General features: G+C 33.3%; 1 protein-coding gene and 1 pseudogene across 1 annotated transcript in view; one reads left to right on the top strand and one right to left on the bottom strand.

The window, feature by feature from the left end:
- The window catches only part of CHN1 (chimerin 1), a 148,005-nt gene that overhangs the window by 38,515 nt on the left and 90,962 nt on the right, over positions 1-18,528 (top strand). Inside the window, exons 4-5 of the mRNA XM_015596477.2 lie at positions 8,840-8,871; positions 11,289-11,402. Coding sequence (XP_015451963.1) covers positions 8,840-8,871; positions 11,289-11,402 — 146 coding nt within the window. The remainder of the gene's footprint in view (positions 1-8,839; positions 8,872-11,288; positions 11,403-18,528) is intronic.
- LOC112470756 lies at positions 15,068-15,186 on the bottom strand (annotated as a pseudogene).

Genomic DNA, 18,528 nt, shown 5'->3' with positions numbered 1-18,528 from the left:
GTGAGCTGATATGGAATGATATAAAATGTATATACGGTATAGTAATTATGGTCCTTTTTAGTAATAAAGAAGAGAAAATAAGGAAAAAACAAAGGTTATTTTTGCAAAAGAGAAACACAGGAAGGATTAACCCAGAGACTAGTGAACTATTTATCCATAAGGTGAGAAGCAGTGTGGAGGGTATAAGAAAGGGAGTGAGACTTCTCTGAGGATATGTTTTCATATTGTTGTGACTTTTGAACTATGTAAATGTTTCAAATATTCAATTAAATTAAATAAAAAATGATAAAACAAAACAAAACATAAATAAATGAACTAACAAGTTTATAACATAATCACCAAAAAAATCAAGTAGTTTTTAAACATTATTCTAACTGTTCAAGCTTAGAGGGAAATAGTCTAAGAACAAGATCTTTTACTATATTTAGATTTGTTTTTGATAGTGGTATTTGTTGGTGGTCTTTATTGACTTCAGAGTTCCGAATTCTGAAATTATTTTGTGTATTGTCTGAGTTGTAGCAAGTGAGTAATTATATTGGATTTGGGAGAACCAGGGTTATTAGGAGATATAAACATGGAATGAAGAAAAATTGAAAAGTATATTGTGGTATTTAATTTGAATTGGAAGTATCAATATTATTTCATAGATTTAAAAAAAGTATATTTTCTATTTCAGTCAATGGAAAGGGCTTTGAAGCCATGATGCCCCAGTAAAAACCAAACATATCCTGTGCCCAAATTTTGGCTTCCAAATACTGGAATACTAAATACTAAATACTAAAAGAAGACAGTGTTCTGTTCCTAAGAGAAATTCCTGATTCTTGAACAGGAGTATAGAGATTCTGGAACATTTTGTTATGTCAGAGAGCAAGAAGGGCTCAAAAACAAATGGGAATATATGTCAAAAAAAAAATAGGAGCCTGTTGACAGGGTTCCACAGGCAAAATCTGTGACAATTTGACATCAAAAAGAATACTGATATTAATGAATTATAACATATTGAATGAAAAGAAAATTTGTAAGTCCATAGTTATGTTAAAAAGAAAAAACCCTACCCCAATACAAAAGAGAAAAAATGGAGGTGGAAATGAAAGTTGTTCTTTACAGTAGAATGGTGGCTAAAATATAGAAAGAATGAAATTTGCACTAATAATTTAGTCTAGCAAAGGATCAACATTGAAACCATTGAGTGAAAGTTGGTACATACAGTATAGTAATTATGGTCCTCAAAGTATCACCCCACCATGTATTTATTAATTGCAAAGAGGAAAATACATTGCTTTAGTGGAAGGATCTGGCAGTTACTCTTTTAGCCGGGTGATCAAATTTAGCATTACCTGTAATGGGACAAACTGACATGTGTCACCTGAAGTGATGGAATAAGATACACATAACATCAGCTATATAATGTTTCTGCCTAAAATGTTTACCTTAAACCTTTTTATGAAATATGAACCAGGCAAATTCAGAATGTGTACATTCTAAATAATGTAATTTTCATAAAAGAAGTAACAGTGGTGGGACTACTCTAAAAGTAAAGTAGACTAAAGAGACATGCCAACCAAATGCAATGCATGCACCCTAATGAGTCCTGGAGAAATAAATATTTATATATATTTTAAGCTACACATTTGGAATACAACTGGAGAAATTTGAGTATAGACTATAATATAATATGGAATCATAATAACTTTCTTAAATGATATATACTATTAAAAAGAATTACTTCTCCATTGTTGAAAAGATTGTTGAAATGCATTTTGGTATTGTGATGTCTAATTTAAAAAAATTGAATATCTCTCAAAATACATAGTCACAAAGAGAACCAATTTACAAAATTAGGCAGGAATTTCATGAGATTATCTTTTAAATGTTTTTTTGCAGTCTAAATACATATAGATGTCAGTCTGCATATATATATTTACGGAATGGGAATGTGGTATTTGATGATTACATTTTATTGCTACTGTGCCATGATCAAGGAGGATAAAATAATTTTACATGTAGTAGAATTTTTTTAATACTATGTAATAAAATGTTCCATTTTGTTTCATATTCTGAGCAGACACAACTTTTAATTGAAAGTGAAATATTGGCAGTAGTTCTGTGAACAGTTCTGCAGTATTAGTAACACAATTTTATTTACTGAGAAATATCTATATTTTGCCTTTCTCAAAAGAATTTGAGTCCAAACAAATGACGATGAAATAAAAGGAATAAAAAAAGAAAAGTTGAGGAAAATAAAAAATAAGCCACATATATGCTAGTGAATTGCAGTGCTGTTTGGGGTTCAATATAATTGTGTGAGAAAGGGATCACAGTAATTAAGTACATAATTCTTAAGGATTAGAAAGACTAATAGGATTCAGTTTTTGCCTGAACTAAATTCTTTTTAAAAACCATGTAGGTTATTCTATGGAGTACAGTTTTTGATGCTATAAGCAATGACTAACAGTAGTTTTGCAGTCCGTGAAAAGTGGATTTATGGTCGTTTCTTCAAGCAGTGGGGGTAACAGTAAGGAGCACCGAGTCAGTGAAGCTAATTTTTAAAGGGTGAAGCTAATGTGGTCCAAGTGTGTAGCTTCCTGATGATCCACCGTGATGCAAAGATACTACATAGAACACTAGAAGAGTGGATGGCTCTTTTTTTTTTTTTTAGTCCACAAAGATTTTAAAAGATCTTTAATGTAAAATTGTTCATTAATCATTGAGATATTTTTAACAAATTCCTCAATATTAAAAATATGCAGATCGAGTAATTTCTCTTGATTTAATTTGGTGTTGTGGTTGACCGAATGCTGCGATCCCATAGGAAAACTAGACCACCATATTCCATACTATTGATTAAACGTAGGTGTATAAGCATTGGGAAACCAGAAGACAAATGGCACAATTGAGATTTTCTTATGTGAAGAAACTATGCGTTGTTTTCCCTTTGGTTGAATTGGTTTCACAAGAAATTAATAATCATGTGTTAATGACAAATTGGTGGGCAAGGGATGCTGCTCAGTGTGCAAAAGGATTTATTGTGGATAGGCTCTCCATGCACATTGTACCATCCTTAAGCATCATTCAAAACTGATAATCGGTTAGATACTTAACTTTGGGTGCTTAACTAGAGATTAAATGTGCATGCATAAAATATATTTGTCTATTTAATTTGGAAATTAGTGGTGATAACTTGTTTCAATATTTGACCAATCTTTTTTTGTTTTCACCAGATGAAAGGGCAATTACTAAATAGGGGGAAATGGTCTCTTTTTTTTTTTTTTTCAAAAAATGTCATTTACACTCAATATTGTTCTAATGATTAGATATATATAAATATAGATATTGAAATTATTTATAAGGCACTATGCTAATGGTCTGCTTATTTTGAGCAATATTCAATCTGGTTAAATGCTTATAAAAATAATCGAATAACCTGGATATCCATTTGAAATGAATGTAAAGGATTAATCAGAATAAGATGGGGCTAACCTAAAATTACGTCTTAGAGAACGACCATTTCAGTCTTAGTCTTGTTTAAATGATAAGTGTTTGGTTTGGAAAAACTGAAAGTTCTTGGAAGTGATGAACGCTGAGGGTAAAGACTTACTCAAGAACCCATGTATTTAACCGAGGAATTGGTTTTGGGACATTCAGCACTTAGTGGCCACTAGGGGGAAAAAAGCAAGAGAATTTAATTACCACTGATATGTAGAGAGAAAAAGAGAAAGGATATTCAGTAGATGAGTTGATGGTTCTTTTAAATAATAGTTATTAATTATCTATGGTGCTAATTACATTATAGAAATCGATTTAATGACTTTGTTTCTAAGAACATTTCCCTACTACAGTCATAGGAAAGGGAGATCTGATCCCAATCATTTGTATGTGTACATTCCCATTCCATTTTCTCCTGTCCATAGCATTGTACCATAGATTGTAAATTCAGGAGCTGAGGGATTAAGCCACACCCAAAGGGAACATATATTTAGTGACTAGTGCTAACTGCTACCTTGTCTTGTGGTCTAAGCGCTTAGTTCTGGTGGTAAACTCGATATTCTGCTCTTTCTCAACTGAATTTCTGTTAGTATTCTTAAGACTAAAGTGAGTGGCACCTTATTTTAAAATATGAATTATTCAGCTGTTAAAACAAATCATAAATTATTAGAGTCAGAACTCTAAAACACAATATATATAATAGTAAGAAGCAAAATAATTTGACAGAAAATACAGTGGTAACTAATGCATTTTTTCTAATTTCAGAAAATTTTGCCAATTGCCATTGTGAATGCTAAAACAGAAGTTTGTATTTTTTAAGGGCTTTTATTAAGACACATTTGAAATTTAAATATAAATACTTCTTTTTAAAGAGGGAATATATGTAGGTCTATAACTAAGTATTTTAGGCATGCTTTAGAAACCAAGCAAATACTTAAAAGCTTGAAAATTATTCTTAATGCTGTTCCATGATGCAGTTGTATCTTATGGTAAATTCTCAAGTGAGTACATAAACTGAACGTCTTACGTAATCAGAATTACCCTTGACAGTCCCTTATCACTTAGAATGTAATGGTACATATATTTGTGTATACAACTCTGTGTCATCATAGGTATGTATAAATATGTAATTTATTCAGTGAAATGTAGTACATAATAAATATAAATATAAAATTACACTTATGTCATTTTTAGTTATGTAAAAAGTGACTTTATTTTATGTCAGGCACCTGGTTGACTTAATGTGTGTGTGTGAGTGTGTAGAGACAGATACAGGTATAAATTACATAGGTGTATGAAATAGATATTTAGTTTGGTATTTGACCATCCTTAAACATGGAGCTTTAAAACAGGAACATAGAAAACACAATTGCAGCTGTTACAATAATGAGGAGTTGTGCTCAAAAATAGTATATAGTTCCCTAAAACACCAGATCCAAAAATGTGTCACAGAGAGTAGAGACTTGGTTTTATGTGTTTGAAAGCTCTATGTTCCTGTTTTAAGGCTCCATATTTAAGGGTGGTCAAGCGCCAAACTGGTTTAGTTTATGTTTCATTGGTATGAATTAACTAAAGATACAGGACTTCTTTGATATCTGCCTATATATACCTATGTAATTTATACCTGTATCTGTCTCTACACACATGCACACTCTTGAATTCAAACAGATGCTTGACATGAAGCACATTCTGGCTGCAATGTGGAAGATGGACCAGGGAGGAAGATGGACATTTTAGAGACAGAAGACTGGTTTAGGGGGCTATTGTCTTTTTCTTAGTTAAGAGTGATAAAGGCATACAATAAGTAAACACACAATAGACTATACAGATGTCAAATTGTAATGTACACCTGAAAATTATATAATGGTATTAACCAGTGTTACCCCAATAAACTTAAAAAAAAAACTTACTTTTTTAAGGACAATTGGGGACATGCCAAACTAACTGAGTATTTAATGCATTAAGGTATTATTGTCTTTTTTCTCAGGAATTTGATATTTTTTTAAAAAGGATTCTTATCTTTTAGAGATATGTGCTGATATCAGGCCTATGCTTCCAATATTCCAAGAGATTTATTGGGTTGAGTATCAATGAAAATAAGACTGGCCATTGTACAATAATTGCTTAAATTGGTGATAGTTATGTGGGAAATTATTTTACTTTTGTATACATTTTATTTTTCCATAGTAAAAGTTTTAAACATTGTAGAAAATTTTGTTAATTCATAAAAGAATATCTTTACCAGGAAAATCTATTTATAAAACCTCAAATGATATACCAAATAAAGATTTTATGGAGACTCCAAAAAAAAAATTCTCTTGACCCTATTTTTTCCATCCCTCCTGCCCAATATCTTTGCTCTCCTTTGTAGAAAACACTCAAAAGAGTACAGAAAGTTTTTGTGTTTGCTGTTTCCATTCGTGCTCCTCCCATTTTCTCTTAAACCCACCACCCGCCCTTGACACACTTTCCTCATTTCATTTCCAGGACTTCACAGTCTTTTGGTTTTTCCCCTGCCTCCACAGCCTCCTTTGCTGGTTCCTCTTCTCCCTGAGTTCTTGATGTTCAAGTGCTCCAGAGCTCAGTCCTTGATCCTATTTCTTCTCTATCTGTATTTACCCTCTGATGATCTTATGAGATTCACGGTTTATACATCTTATATTTCTGGTTTGAGGGAAAAGCCGTGATCTCTTCTCAAAACATGGGGAGACCCCATTCTAATGTGTCTGAGACTCTAGTATTAACTACACAAAAAGTAATCTCGATTTCTATTTTTTAAAGGTGATATTAGCTATATAAGTAATTCATGAATGCATTCTTTATTTAAAAGTTACAGATAATACCAAAGCCCCTTTTTTGCCTTTCCCATGGCCTCCTTAGTTCACTTCTTCCCTACCTTCCCAGAAGTAACCATTTGAAATTGGTATATTTTTTCCAGATCTCTCTCTATGCTATAAATATAAATTATAGTATTGTGTGTGCAAGCGCTTTTCCTAAATGGTGTCATACTGTCTTATTATTCTATAATATATGTTTGTATTTAGTAGTTTGTCTTGGTGATTTCTTCATGTTAGTCTTTATCAACCTATTTCATGCCTTCAAACTGCATATTATTTATACTATAAAATAGTTATTCCCTATTGGTATATACTTAAGTTATTTGTATTTTAAAATGACTACAAGAAGTGGTTCAGTCAACATTCTTACCCATGTCTTTATGTGTACTTGTGCAAATGTGTCTCTGCAGTAAATACTGAAGGTTTGCATATTTTTCTAGATAATGTTTTATCATAAAATCTTGTAGAACCTTAAGTTAATTCTTTGAGATCTAAACATTGAATTTTCATCTCAAAAGCAAAGATTTGCTCTCAAGCAGATGCATGACCCCTCTCTAATAAGCGTTCTACCTAAAAATAGAATAGCCATCATCTGTAGCTGTAGGGACCAACTGGCATATTTTTAGTACACCGAGTTTTATGAGTAGGGAAAATATGGAACAAGATCAGATCAAGTGGAATTTACCCTGAGAAGACTATAAAAATAACCTGATTGCAACCTCAGCAGACAATAGAAGATTCTCGAAGGGTAAAATATTATTTAAATATAATTTCAGGAAAAAGTAAAATCATGTCTTTCTTACAGATATGAAGATGAACATGCATTAAAAAAATTATATACTCATATGATATGAGGAAAACAGGCAGATGTTATAATCAGCTCAAAGGAAAAGTGAAAATAGCACAAATTTATATGAAGTCATGGAATGTTGAGATGAATTGCAAATAGAGACAAAAAACTGGTTTTTTCACTGAGAGGAGAGTAGTTTACATATCAGTAGTTTACATATCAGACAGAGAAAAGTTTACATATCAGTTACCTACAACTTAGTTCCAAAATAGACAAAAAGATAATGGCCTGGGCTAGATAAGCCAGTAGTTTCTGTATGGAGATGATGCATAGTTTTTCAATGAAACAGATTTTTTTCTACACTATGAATAAATATCTCAAACATCTCAAATATCTCTGAAAACATTATCAGACCTTGCTGACCAGTGGTTAAGTAACCTAGAGTTGGCAGTCAGGCTCTGTATGGAGGCCAAGGTAGATAATCACTGGAAGGACAGACTTTGAGTTGCTTTGGGAACTGCCATATTTAACCTAATTCAGATGATTCAGTGTCAAATAGACAGGGATTGGGCCCTTTTTGCTATTCCTGATTTGAATCCCAGTTTTACTTTGGGCTCTATCACTTTGTAACCTTGAACAAGTTATCTAACCTCTAACAGAGTTTTTCACCTATCATGATAATACTGTTATGATAATACTGTTTTATGGGAATGAAATAGAATAATTCATATCTCATTTGAGGATTAAATGATCTTCATGTATGATTAAAACACAGCACATAGCATGAACTCAATAAATATAGTCCGTGATGTCACCCACATACCACCTAGGGAAAGCTTATTCCATTCTTCTGATTTTCTAGCTAGGCCTGGCTTCTTGTCATTCAGAACCCAGTTTGTCATCTCAGAGTGATTTGGCCTGACCATCCAACTTAAATACCTCATTAGCTTTCTCTTTTATGTTACCAATTCTTATTTTCATTACAGCACTTATACTACTTCCTACTTTCTTATTTTCTTTTTACTCCTTTAAACTTCTTTATTGTCTGTCTTTCATTAGAATGTAAGTTTCAAAAGCGTAATGACAATTGTCTTATTTCAGTGATGTGTAGGCTTTCAGGAAGGACAGTGCCTATGACGTTTGTCATTCAGTAAATGTTTCTTAAATAAATGGGGCAAATGCTCTCAGCCTACTTCAGTAAAAATTCCTTAGAATCTTTTCTGCTGGGCCTTTCTTTAGTTGCAGCCCCACACCTGCTGTGAAAAGCTAGGGGAGATTGACTGTGGTAAGGGAAGAGCTGATGGGAGAACAAAAGGGCAAGGTTTTATCAGAATGTTAACAGAGGGGGAGTATGGAGTAACAAGAAGGGAGAGGGTGGGAGAGAAAGCCACAGTCTGTTCTGACAGAATCGTGGCGTTAAGATTTTGGATGTTTTATTTTACTTTCGGATAAAGTGATATAAATAGTTTTTCAGATTCATAAAATCTTAGAAATGAAAGATAATTTAGTCCAACTCTTTTTACATACGTTTTGTTTTATAGATAAGAAACAGGTCTGAGAGTTGAAGTGACCAGTCCAAATGGCACAGTTAATCTGCTGATAGAACTGGAACTCTAGACCGATTTTTTTTCTTAATATATGTTTTAGTTTGTCACATATGCAGAATGTTGAGTTATGTTCTGAACATTTGCATTTTCACAAATCTCTTTTTTTTTTTTTCTTATAGGTAGAGAACAGACCAAAGTATTATGGAAGAGAGTAAGTATGAATTATCAAAAAACATTTTATAGATTGGAATATGTAAGAGAGGTAAATGAATGCTTTCAGTAAAAATAAAAACAAGAGGAAGGATGTATTCAAGTTTGGATGAGTTAAAATATTTTTCTGATTACAAATATAATTATTCTAATTGGTGAAAACACAGAAAATAGGGACAGGTATAGAGAAAAAATAGCATGGGAAAATATATGCAGTAATATTAAAATAAAGATGCAAGCCATACAAGTAAATAAATAGTGCTAGATGTATATGATGAAAATATATATATTTGTATGTGTATGTATATATTAAACATAGATATATATAAACACATACGTATATATTGTTAGTGTATGGGTGGTTTATTATATGTTTATACTTTATTTTACAGATTTTCTGTAAGTAAATTTAGGCTACCCAGAAACAACTAATGTTAACAGTTTTAAGTATTACCTTCTAAAGATCTGTTTTCTTAATGTTTTTATGAAATTGATCTATTGTTCATATAATTTTGATAGCCTGATTTTTCCATTTAATATTAATAATGAGCATTTCTCTATTTTATGAAAAATGTTATAATAATTTTTTATGTTCCTAATTTTTTTTGATTATTTAAAAAACAGAAGTCTAGCCCTTTGGGGAAAAGAATAAGAATCACCTATAATCCTATCATTCCCCAAAGAAAATCATTTGTCTTTCATGACTTTGAATCGTATCAGATGAACAAGTAATGTATGTAGCAAATATTTTAAAATTACTTAAAATTCTGTTTCAGTTTTCAAGACTCTTGTGAATAGAACATAGGCACTCTGAGTTGGCGGGGAGTCACTGGTGTTCTTTATGGTTCTACCATAATTTAGTCATTTCTTTGCTTTTGGCATTTAGGTTGCATTTAAACTCTGCAGTCATGTTCCGCATAATGATGTTTCAGTCAATGATGGGATCGCATATACAATATTGAGTGGTACCTTATAGCGTAGGTATGTAGTGGGCTCTACCATCCAGGTGTGCATAAGTGCACTCTGGGATGTTTGTACAACAGTGAAGTTGCCTAACAATGCATTTTCCAGAATGTGTCCTCGTTGTTAAGCGGTGCATGACTGTATTATTAAAAGTAACACCGTAAGAACCATTTTAGTGCTTAAAGCCTTTTTTTGGGGTAGAAATTTTGGGTCAACTGGTATGAATAGTGTTAAGATTTTTAAAATACCTTTGTCAGTTTGTTTTCTTGAATGGCATTTTCCTTTAAATTGAAGAGTTTTTTTTAAAGCAGTTATTAAATTTTACTAACTTTATTAATTGATGTCAAGGAAACTGAAAATAATATATCAAGATGCTAATGTAATGGTATGTGTTATTACTAGGGATAGGTTACTATCCTTGCTCCGGCAGAGAGAGTGGACCTGGTTCTGAAAGATAGGAGACTATGTGAAATTAAGAAATTCCAGAAGCCCATTCTTAAACCTAGCTGTTCTAATTGTCATGATTTAAACATATTTTTCATGAACTGTTTTGACTTAAATTGAGAAAGACTGACCATTCCCATGAGGAGAAACTCTAAAAAGTTGACACTTGTACTCTACTAAGGCTCCTAAATTATTAAGGTGCCACTTCAAGGCTGCAGTCAAAATTTCATTGAGCAATTGTTCGATTCAGTTATTTTTTAGTTACTAAAAGGGCAAAGATATGTATAAATTCTTTGTAAATTCTCATGCAAATGTAAGTTGGTTTTATATTTTTAATATTAATCATCAGTCACCACTGACATTTTTCTTTTTCACTGTTTTATGTCTGAATATTATAGATGAATCTACTGTGTTTGTGTAAAGAGTGTGTTATTTATGTTTATTCTTTTCTCTTTTTTTCTCTGTTAATCAAAAATAGGGTTTTAGTAGGGAGTGAAAGCAAGTATTACAGTTCTTTGGTTTTGGCTTGAGTACCAAATGATGCAGATTATGCACATTATTGGGCAATCATGCCAATTAAGGGGAACCCAGAGTCCTGGAAAATTGCCAGCATAGACTCTGAGCCAAAATTTTGGAGCAGCGCTATTAATATGAGGATATGAAATGGGACACATTTCTGTATATTTTTTTTAGCATGTCCATATGGTCAGAGAGCTACATAAGAAAGGCATTGTCCTTTCAAGAGAGATGGTTGGTCTTCTCTTCGATGGATGTGAATTTTGATGTTGTGAGTGTTAAATGGATTGGATAGTTACTTTGGTATTGTTCTTATCATCTCAGAAGCTGGCCAGGGGCCAGGCCAGGAGAAATACAAACATAGTTAAACCCCACTTCTTTGATATGTCAGTACTTTGTCTAGAAAACAATAGGAAAATGTGAGAGTTTTGTTTTATCTTGTTTTACTGAAAAAGGTGGAAGGCATGCACTTTCTGAGTTGACATTGTTTCTTAGGTTTCACGGCATGATCTCCCGAGAAGCAACAGACCAGCTCTTGAGTGTGGCTGAGGGGAGCTACCTCATTCGGGAGAGCCAGCGGCAGCCAGGAACCTACACTCTGGCTTTAAGGTTGGTCACGGACCTGTAATTATAACTATGCTTCATTTAAAACTCTCTTAGTAGAAGGCTTTAAATTTTAAAAGCATCCAGCATGTAATTGAATTGGGTCTTGTTTTCTTTGGACCTAATTACCATTTTAATAGCTTTGAGACCCTTAAAAAAGTCCTCATGAATGGTAGCACTCAGTAATTAAGAACTGAAAAACTTTTAAAGCATTTTTATTGTAGCTGCTTTTTTCTATTTCATCTTACCGTTCTCTCCCATCAGTCCTGCTGTGTCAGTTCCCAACTATTTTTTGAATAAGAAAAGGAACTAAGAAAAAAGATCTTTGTAACTCATAAAATGAAAGCCAATGTCATTTCTCTTAGGTTAGCTTTTGGTTGCAGCCGCTTTTCTTGGGAGCTCTTGGCCGTTTCCTATCAACTGAAATTTGCCTAGCGTTTTGGCTGTTCTTGTCTTACTGTACAGTGCCCAGAAACAAATATTTCCATTAATCTTGCAATAATAACAGAACAGTAATAGAATAGCATGCTTATCTTTTGAGCTTACCTCTGCCAGGCTTGTAACCTCATTGAATCTTTACAGCAACTCCAGGATCTATGTACCCCGTTGCTTTCTCCACTTTACAGATAAGGAAACAGAGGAACTAGAGGTTGAATAACTTGGCTAAGGTTATGTATTTAATAATTTGTGTAGCTGGTATATGAACCTCCAGACTATCTGGCTTTAGAGCCTGTGTTCTTAATCACTCTACACTATTGCCTCTCCAAAGGCCTAGAATGATTATCCGTTGTCTTTGTTCATTCCTTCTCTTGTTCATCCGCGCGTTTATTCATCCATCCTCTGAAAAGACTTAATCATAGAAACTTCCTAAGAAAGAGGTCTAACAAATGACTTTTTTTTTTTTGTAGCCACAAAGAGACTAGAAAGGTGATGTTGTTGCCTAGAACTCTAATACGACCATGTCTAACTCCTCCACTCACTTATGCCTATGTGGTCAGGGACTGTTCTTATTCTCACCACTGGATTTAATATTAATTTTTCTGACAAAAATAATGGTATAATTCACTATTATTTCATACCGAATTCTGAATCGATTGCATACTTGAAGAAAAGAGTATGTTACAGGAGTTCATGGAAATTCGCTTTGTATGGCAAACGATTAAAGTATAAATTCTCCTTCAATTACTTAACTAATTATATTGTTTTTCAGGTTTAGATTATAGTATACAGGGGAAAATCTGGTCTGGGAATTCAAATACCTATTCATTTTGCCACTAACTGAACTAGAAAACTGATTTGGGGCAAATCACAGAATTCCTTAAAGTTGGGTTCTTCATCTTTCTATTCCTAACATTTTATAATTCTAGGATTCTTCAAACACCACATTTCCAAATAGTCTGGTCATCTGAGTGTTTGGGTTAAATAAGCTTGGACTAGTTCAGTAACTCCTAAGAGATCTCCCTGTATCCAGCCCTTGTACCTCTAATGTATCTTCCACGGTATTGTAAATGACAGTCAGTCTTAAAATCTGATGTAGTAATTAACAAGGTTGTAGTGTTGAGTAGGGCACAAGTTTCAAAGATCACACCTTGACCCATCATTGACACCTCCCCCATACTTGTGGAGGCCTAATCCTTCACTGATGATCTTTGTGTATAAGTGTGAGGTATTACCTAGAATAGTACCTATTGTATATGTAATGTCACAATACCAATTTTCTGCATTCAGAAGAGATTTTCATTCCATGGCGTGGAAGGAATTCTGTGGCTGATATTTTACCCTCTTCTTCAGCACCATCTTCTCTCATATCTCATCTCAGCCTGAATTTCAGGCCAGGCCTTGTCTGGCTTTTCTGCCTTTGCTCATGTTGACCCCCTGGTTTAGGAAAAATGATTGCTGCTCAATGAAAGTTTATTATACAAAGGAAGCATATAGACAAGCAACCACATGGTTGGAGTGTGTAGTCGAAAATAAGCCCAGGCATTAGATTATACTTTATGAAGAAAGAAGTGTTTCAAAGTGACTTGGGGGGTTTTTGGTATGTTGATTTTGACAACATTTGAATTAGCTATAGTTTAATGAGATATGGCAAATAACAGTTGTATGTAAACCTAAGATAATTTAAGAAGTTTGATTGGAAACATTTTTTATAATTTTCATAGTTTTAAAACTAATTCTTTAAACATATTTTATGTCATTATGTATTTTTTCTAACCAAAAGAAAAAATTATTAGGTTGTGTTGTACATATGGGGTGACAAATGAAAAGAGATAGAACCAGTGCATGTTTTTTATTATCATTTTCATTAAGTATTAAATATATACAAAAGAATGCTTGTAAGAAATATAGAAATTATTTAATATCATGATATTATAACTGTTATATGCCCAGCATCTATTTTAAGAAATAGCCCTTCCTTTGGAGTCTCCTGTATACTGTATATCCCTTCCCTATTTCTCCCTGCTTCCTCCTGTTCCTCACACTGGCAGCCTTGCAGCCTTATCTCGATTATCATTCCCTTGCTTTTCTTTATAAATTTATAACATATGTTAGTATTGCTACATAATACATTATTTCGATTTGTTTGGTTTTATACTTAAAGTAAATAAAACATGTAGAATATATTCTTCATTTTTTTTTCATTCAACATTATGTTCCTGAGATTTATCCTTACAGCAGAACATGGCTATCATTTATTTCTTTTCATTGTTATATAATAATCCATTAAACAAATATAATTTATTTGTCCATCCTACTATGGATGGACACATGGGTGGTTTCTGGTTTGGCGCTGTTAAAGACAGTTTTGCAGTGTATGATCGTCTTGTAAATGTTTCCTGGTGCATGTTAAGATTTTCGCTAGAATATTTCCATATATGTAAAATTGCAGCTTTTGCTTTATTATATCTCTTGCTTTATTAGCTAATGACAGTTTTTTCTAAAGTAGTTGTGCTAATATTTATTCTCCAACAGTGTGGTGTGCATCCTTGTTTATACCTGGTGAGAGAGTACAGGCAACCTCTCCTTTCTCATGCAGAATGCATCAGATGGGTCAGCCAGTGTGGATCTTCCTTTCTTGCCCTGGGGCCAGTAACAATCTGCAGGGAAATGCATGTACTGATTACTTATCTGACTAGTATTGGCTCCTGGACCTGGAAGATGAGGTCAGCTTCTGCTAGAAGATAAAGCTTTGGGAGGAAGTCTGGATGACCAAATAAATTCTGGTTTTCTTGTTTTAAAAGAAGGAAAAGGTTGAAGTGAAGAGGGAAAGTGGATACAGTTACACTATACAGCATAGTAGGTATTCATTAAAGTCATTTCCTTGTTAGACAGTGAGGATCAGTCAATGGTGTAACTCTCCAAATCTTTCAGTCCTGATCAGCTTCTTGTTAAAGTAGTACATCTGGTTTTTGCTTTGGTAAATAGTAAGAAAATTTGGTATGAGTTCCACTTAAAGATTTATATGAGGAGAGGCACCAAGTGTTATAAATTCTGTTTTATTGATGTTCTTTTGCCTAGTATTTTCAAAATTGTTTTAAAATATTTTCCAAATTGACTGACTGACTGACCGACTGATTTTTAGGCAAGGCAACCCTTGGTTGACCTCACAGATTGCAAAGACCTTGTCAGCTTACAATTCCTTATTTTTTTTTTTTTTTTTTTTTTTTTAACGCCTACAGAACCTGGTCTTCCTAGGTGGTCTCTCATCCAAGTACTAACCAGGCCTGACTCTGCTTAGCTTCCAAGATCAGACAGGATTGGGCTTGTTCAGGGTGGCATGGTCGTAGACTCCAAATTGACTTAAAAACAATTTAATATTTTAAAGGTGATATGGAAAACCTAATTATGTTAATTATTTTAGCACATTGAAATCCATGGTACTTTTGACTAATATATATCTTAAAATATTTATCCCTGGCATTTCACTAAAATGTGTTAGGCCTTTCATGAAAGTCAGGAGCTTGGTCTTTATTGTTAAATTAGGTAATTAACATAATCTCCCAGGTAACTGCATCATCAAAATTAGCAACATTTGCTGAGCTTCTATATTCTGCCAGGTACCATCCAAATGCATCAAGGAAGAAGACATTTAAACTGCCTCTTAAAGGTAGAGTAGAAGTTTGCCAGGTAGAAGGATAGGATGTGATGAAAAACGAGCATTTGCAGAAAAAGAAACGGCCAAGGCTGGAATATATAGAACACCATAGAATATTTGGTGTATGGCAGGCTGCTGGGGTTTGAGAGTACAGGAAGCTTTAGCAATAAGTTTGCCAGGAAAGCCTGGTATTTCATGCTTAAGAATTTGGACTTTATCTTTAGGAAATGGGAATCAATAAAGACTTTTAATAGAAGAGAGTGATGGTTACATTCATAATTTAGAAAGATCATTGTGGGAGCAATAAGAATAATGAGTGGGAAGGGTGGTAGGAACTAAGTTGTACCAGAATTATTTAGATAATTAATTTAGTAAGCAGTTTTCCCGTGCTTAAGGAGAACTGATCTTTAAAAGGGTTTCTAGATATCTTACAGATTTTAAAGGGTTCACTTTGAGGAGAAACTCCAAATTTGGCAATTCCAGAGACATTTCTGTTAAGTCTGACTCATTTTAGCTTCTCTAATTTGGGAGAAGAATAAGATGACATATGTGCAAGAGTCTTAATAATTCCTAAACCCTATACCTGGATATTCCGGGCCAGAATCAAACATATTCCAGAGAATGCTTTATGCTCATAGTACTGGCACTTTCCTGTTGGTTTTATGCTGATCAACCATCAAGATAAGAATTACTTGGTAAAATTTTAAATAAGAGAGAACATATGAGAATTTAAAAACTGAAAAGTCATAATGTAACTATGTTTAAACATTTATTATATTTTCTTTAAAAAATATATTTCTTACCAGGTAAATTCTGGAATATATATAGCCTATGTTAATCTGAAAAATAAAATTCATTATACAGGACATTATGTATCGTATCATACTTTATGCAAAATTATATATCTATTGTGTATATATGTAAGTAGAGAAATGTCTAAAAGATGAACACCAAAATGATCACCGTGTTCATCTCTGAGTGACAAATTTAAAGGTGCTTTTTACTTCTTTGTACCTTTTCGAGTGCCTGATTTTTTTTATAATGCATGAATATAATTTTTTAAATCTACCAAAGAAAATCAGGGCCTGTGGGAAAGGGAGAGGTATCCAGGCCAACACTGACAGTGCTATCTCTAGTATGGAGATGAATACGAGGAGCCATATGAGTATTCTTAAATATAGCTATACTGCATTTCCCAAACTCATTTGATCATGAGACCTCTTTCAATGGAATCCCTCTGTGGAACACACTTTGAGAAATATTCCATTAAATATTTAATTTACTCAGTTCCTCTTGCTCTGGACTCCATGCCCACCAAGCTGCCTTCTGATTAATGGCTTTCCAAGTGGTCTGTCTGCAGGGAGAGAAAACTTAAAATATGTAGTCTGAGTATTAACAGCCTTTGTGTTATTTCTTATTTTCAGTTAATAAGTTAGAATTAAATGCTGGGAGTTGATGAAGAAAAGAAGGAAAAAATCTTCCAGGCCTTTTCTGTTTAGTAAGTTCAGATAGACACCCTCCCCATTTCTTCCTTTTTTCCCCACATGTCCATTTGATAAATAAGCCTAAAAGACTTCTTACAAAAGTATTAAATTGATAGATAAAAAAATTGAAGGGCAAATTGCCTCATTGATTCCTTTTCTTCCTGTTTTCTGATTTTTTTTTTTCCTGGACCAAAAAGGATTTGCCTCCTATCCAAAGAGCTTTCTGAAACATCTACCTACGGCAACCAAGCACCATTTATGTGTATTGCAAAATTGCAATCTTTATTTCCTAAGTTTATTTGCAAGCTTGGCTTTTGTATGCTATGGTATCTTACTCTTTTTTAAAAAACCTTTTTCTTTTTATTTAGTTATAAATAACATACCAATTCACCCATTTAAAGTGTACAATTCAGTGGTTTTTTAGTGCATTCACAAAATTATGCAACAAAATCCATTTTAGAACATTTAATCACCCTAAAAAAGGAACTCCATACCCATTTGCAGTCACTTCCCATTTCTCCCCAACCTTCCCAGCCCCAGGGAACCATTAACCTACTTTTGTCTCTCTAGAGTTATACATCCTGGATATTTCATATAAATGGAATCATGTATGTGTTCTTTTGTGACTGCCTTCTTTCCCTTAGCGTGTTTTCAAGGTTCAGTCATGTTGTCACATATATCACTACTTTATTCCTTTTTATTAATGAATAATGTTCAAATAATGTTTCAGTGTTTGCATGTATACCACATTCGATTATTCATTCATCAGTCGATGGGCATTTGGATTGTTTCTACTTTTTGGCTATTATGAATAATGCTATTCATAATTAATAATGCTGTGTGTAAGTTTATGGGTAGACATATGTTTTTACTTCTCTTGCATTTATACCTAGGAGTGAAATTGCTGGATTATATTGTAACTTTGTGTTTGACATTTTGAGGAACTGCCAAAAGTTTTTCCAAAGTGTTTTTACCATTTTATAATCCCACCAGCAATTTATGAAAGTTTCATTTTCTGTACTCATCACCAACACTTATTATGTCTTTGATTTAAACAGTGGATGTGATATCTTAGTGGGTATGAAGTGGTATTTCATTGTGGTTTTGATTTGCACCTTAATCTTAAATGGCACTTCATTTTTCACACTTATATGCTTAGCATGGTTTTTTTATTCACTGGTATACTATCTGCTCAAACTTTAGTTTCCTCAAAATAGCAATGGGTTTAAAGCAAATGTAGAGAAATCAAAAAAGCTGATTTCAAGGATTTTTCGTACTTTAGAGGCACAACATACAGCAAATTCCATTGAGCATTTCACTTAGGGTGGAGTTGAGTTTCAAGTACATTTTGGGGCTAATCAACAGCAACTTTGATATGAGAGAAATAACTCTGATTCCCTGGTTACCTACTTTTGCAAAGGGAATCTAGGATCTTACTTGTGTATCTACTTCAAGATACAGTAGAAAACATACTCGGTTCTCTTAAGATCTGTTACTTGGAATCAGATATAGCCCTCTAAAGTGTTGATAATATGCCTCCTTTCCTTGAATG

The sequence above is a fragment of the Pteropus alecto genome, unplaced genomic scaffold (genome assembly GCF_000325575.1).
Source record: "Pteropus alecto unplaced genomic scaffold, ASM32557v1 scaffold3, whole genome shotgun sequence".
NCBI classification, from domain to species: domain Eukaryota; kingdom Metazoa; phylum Chordata; class Mammalia; order Chiroptera; family Pteropodidae; genus Pteropus; species Pteropus alecto.
This window is presented reverse-complemented; position numbering and strand designations above follow the sequence as displayed.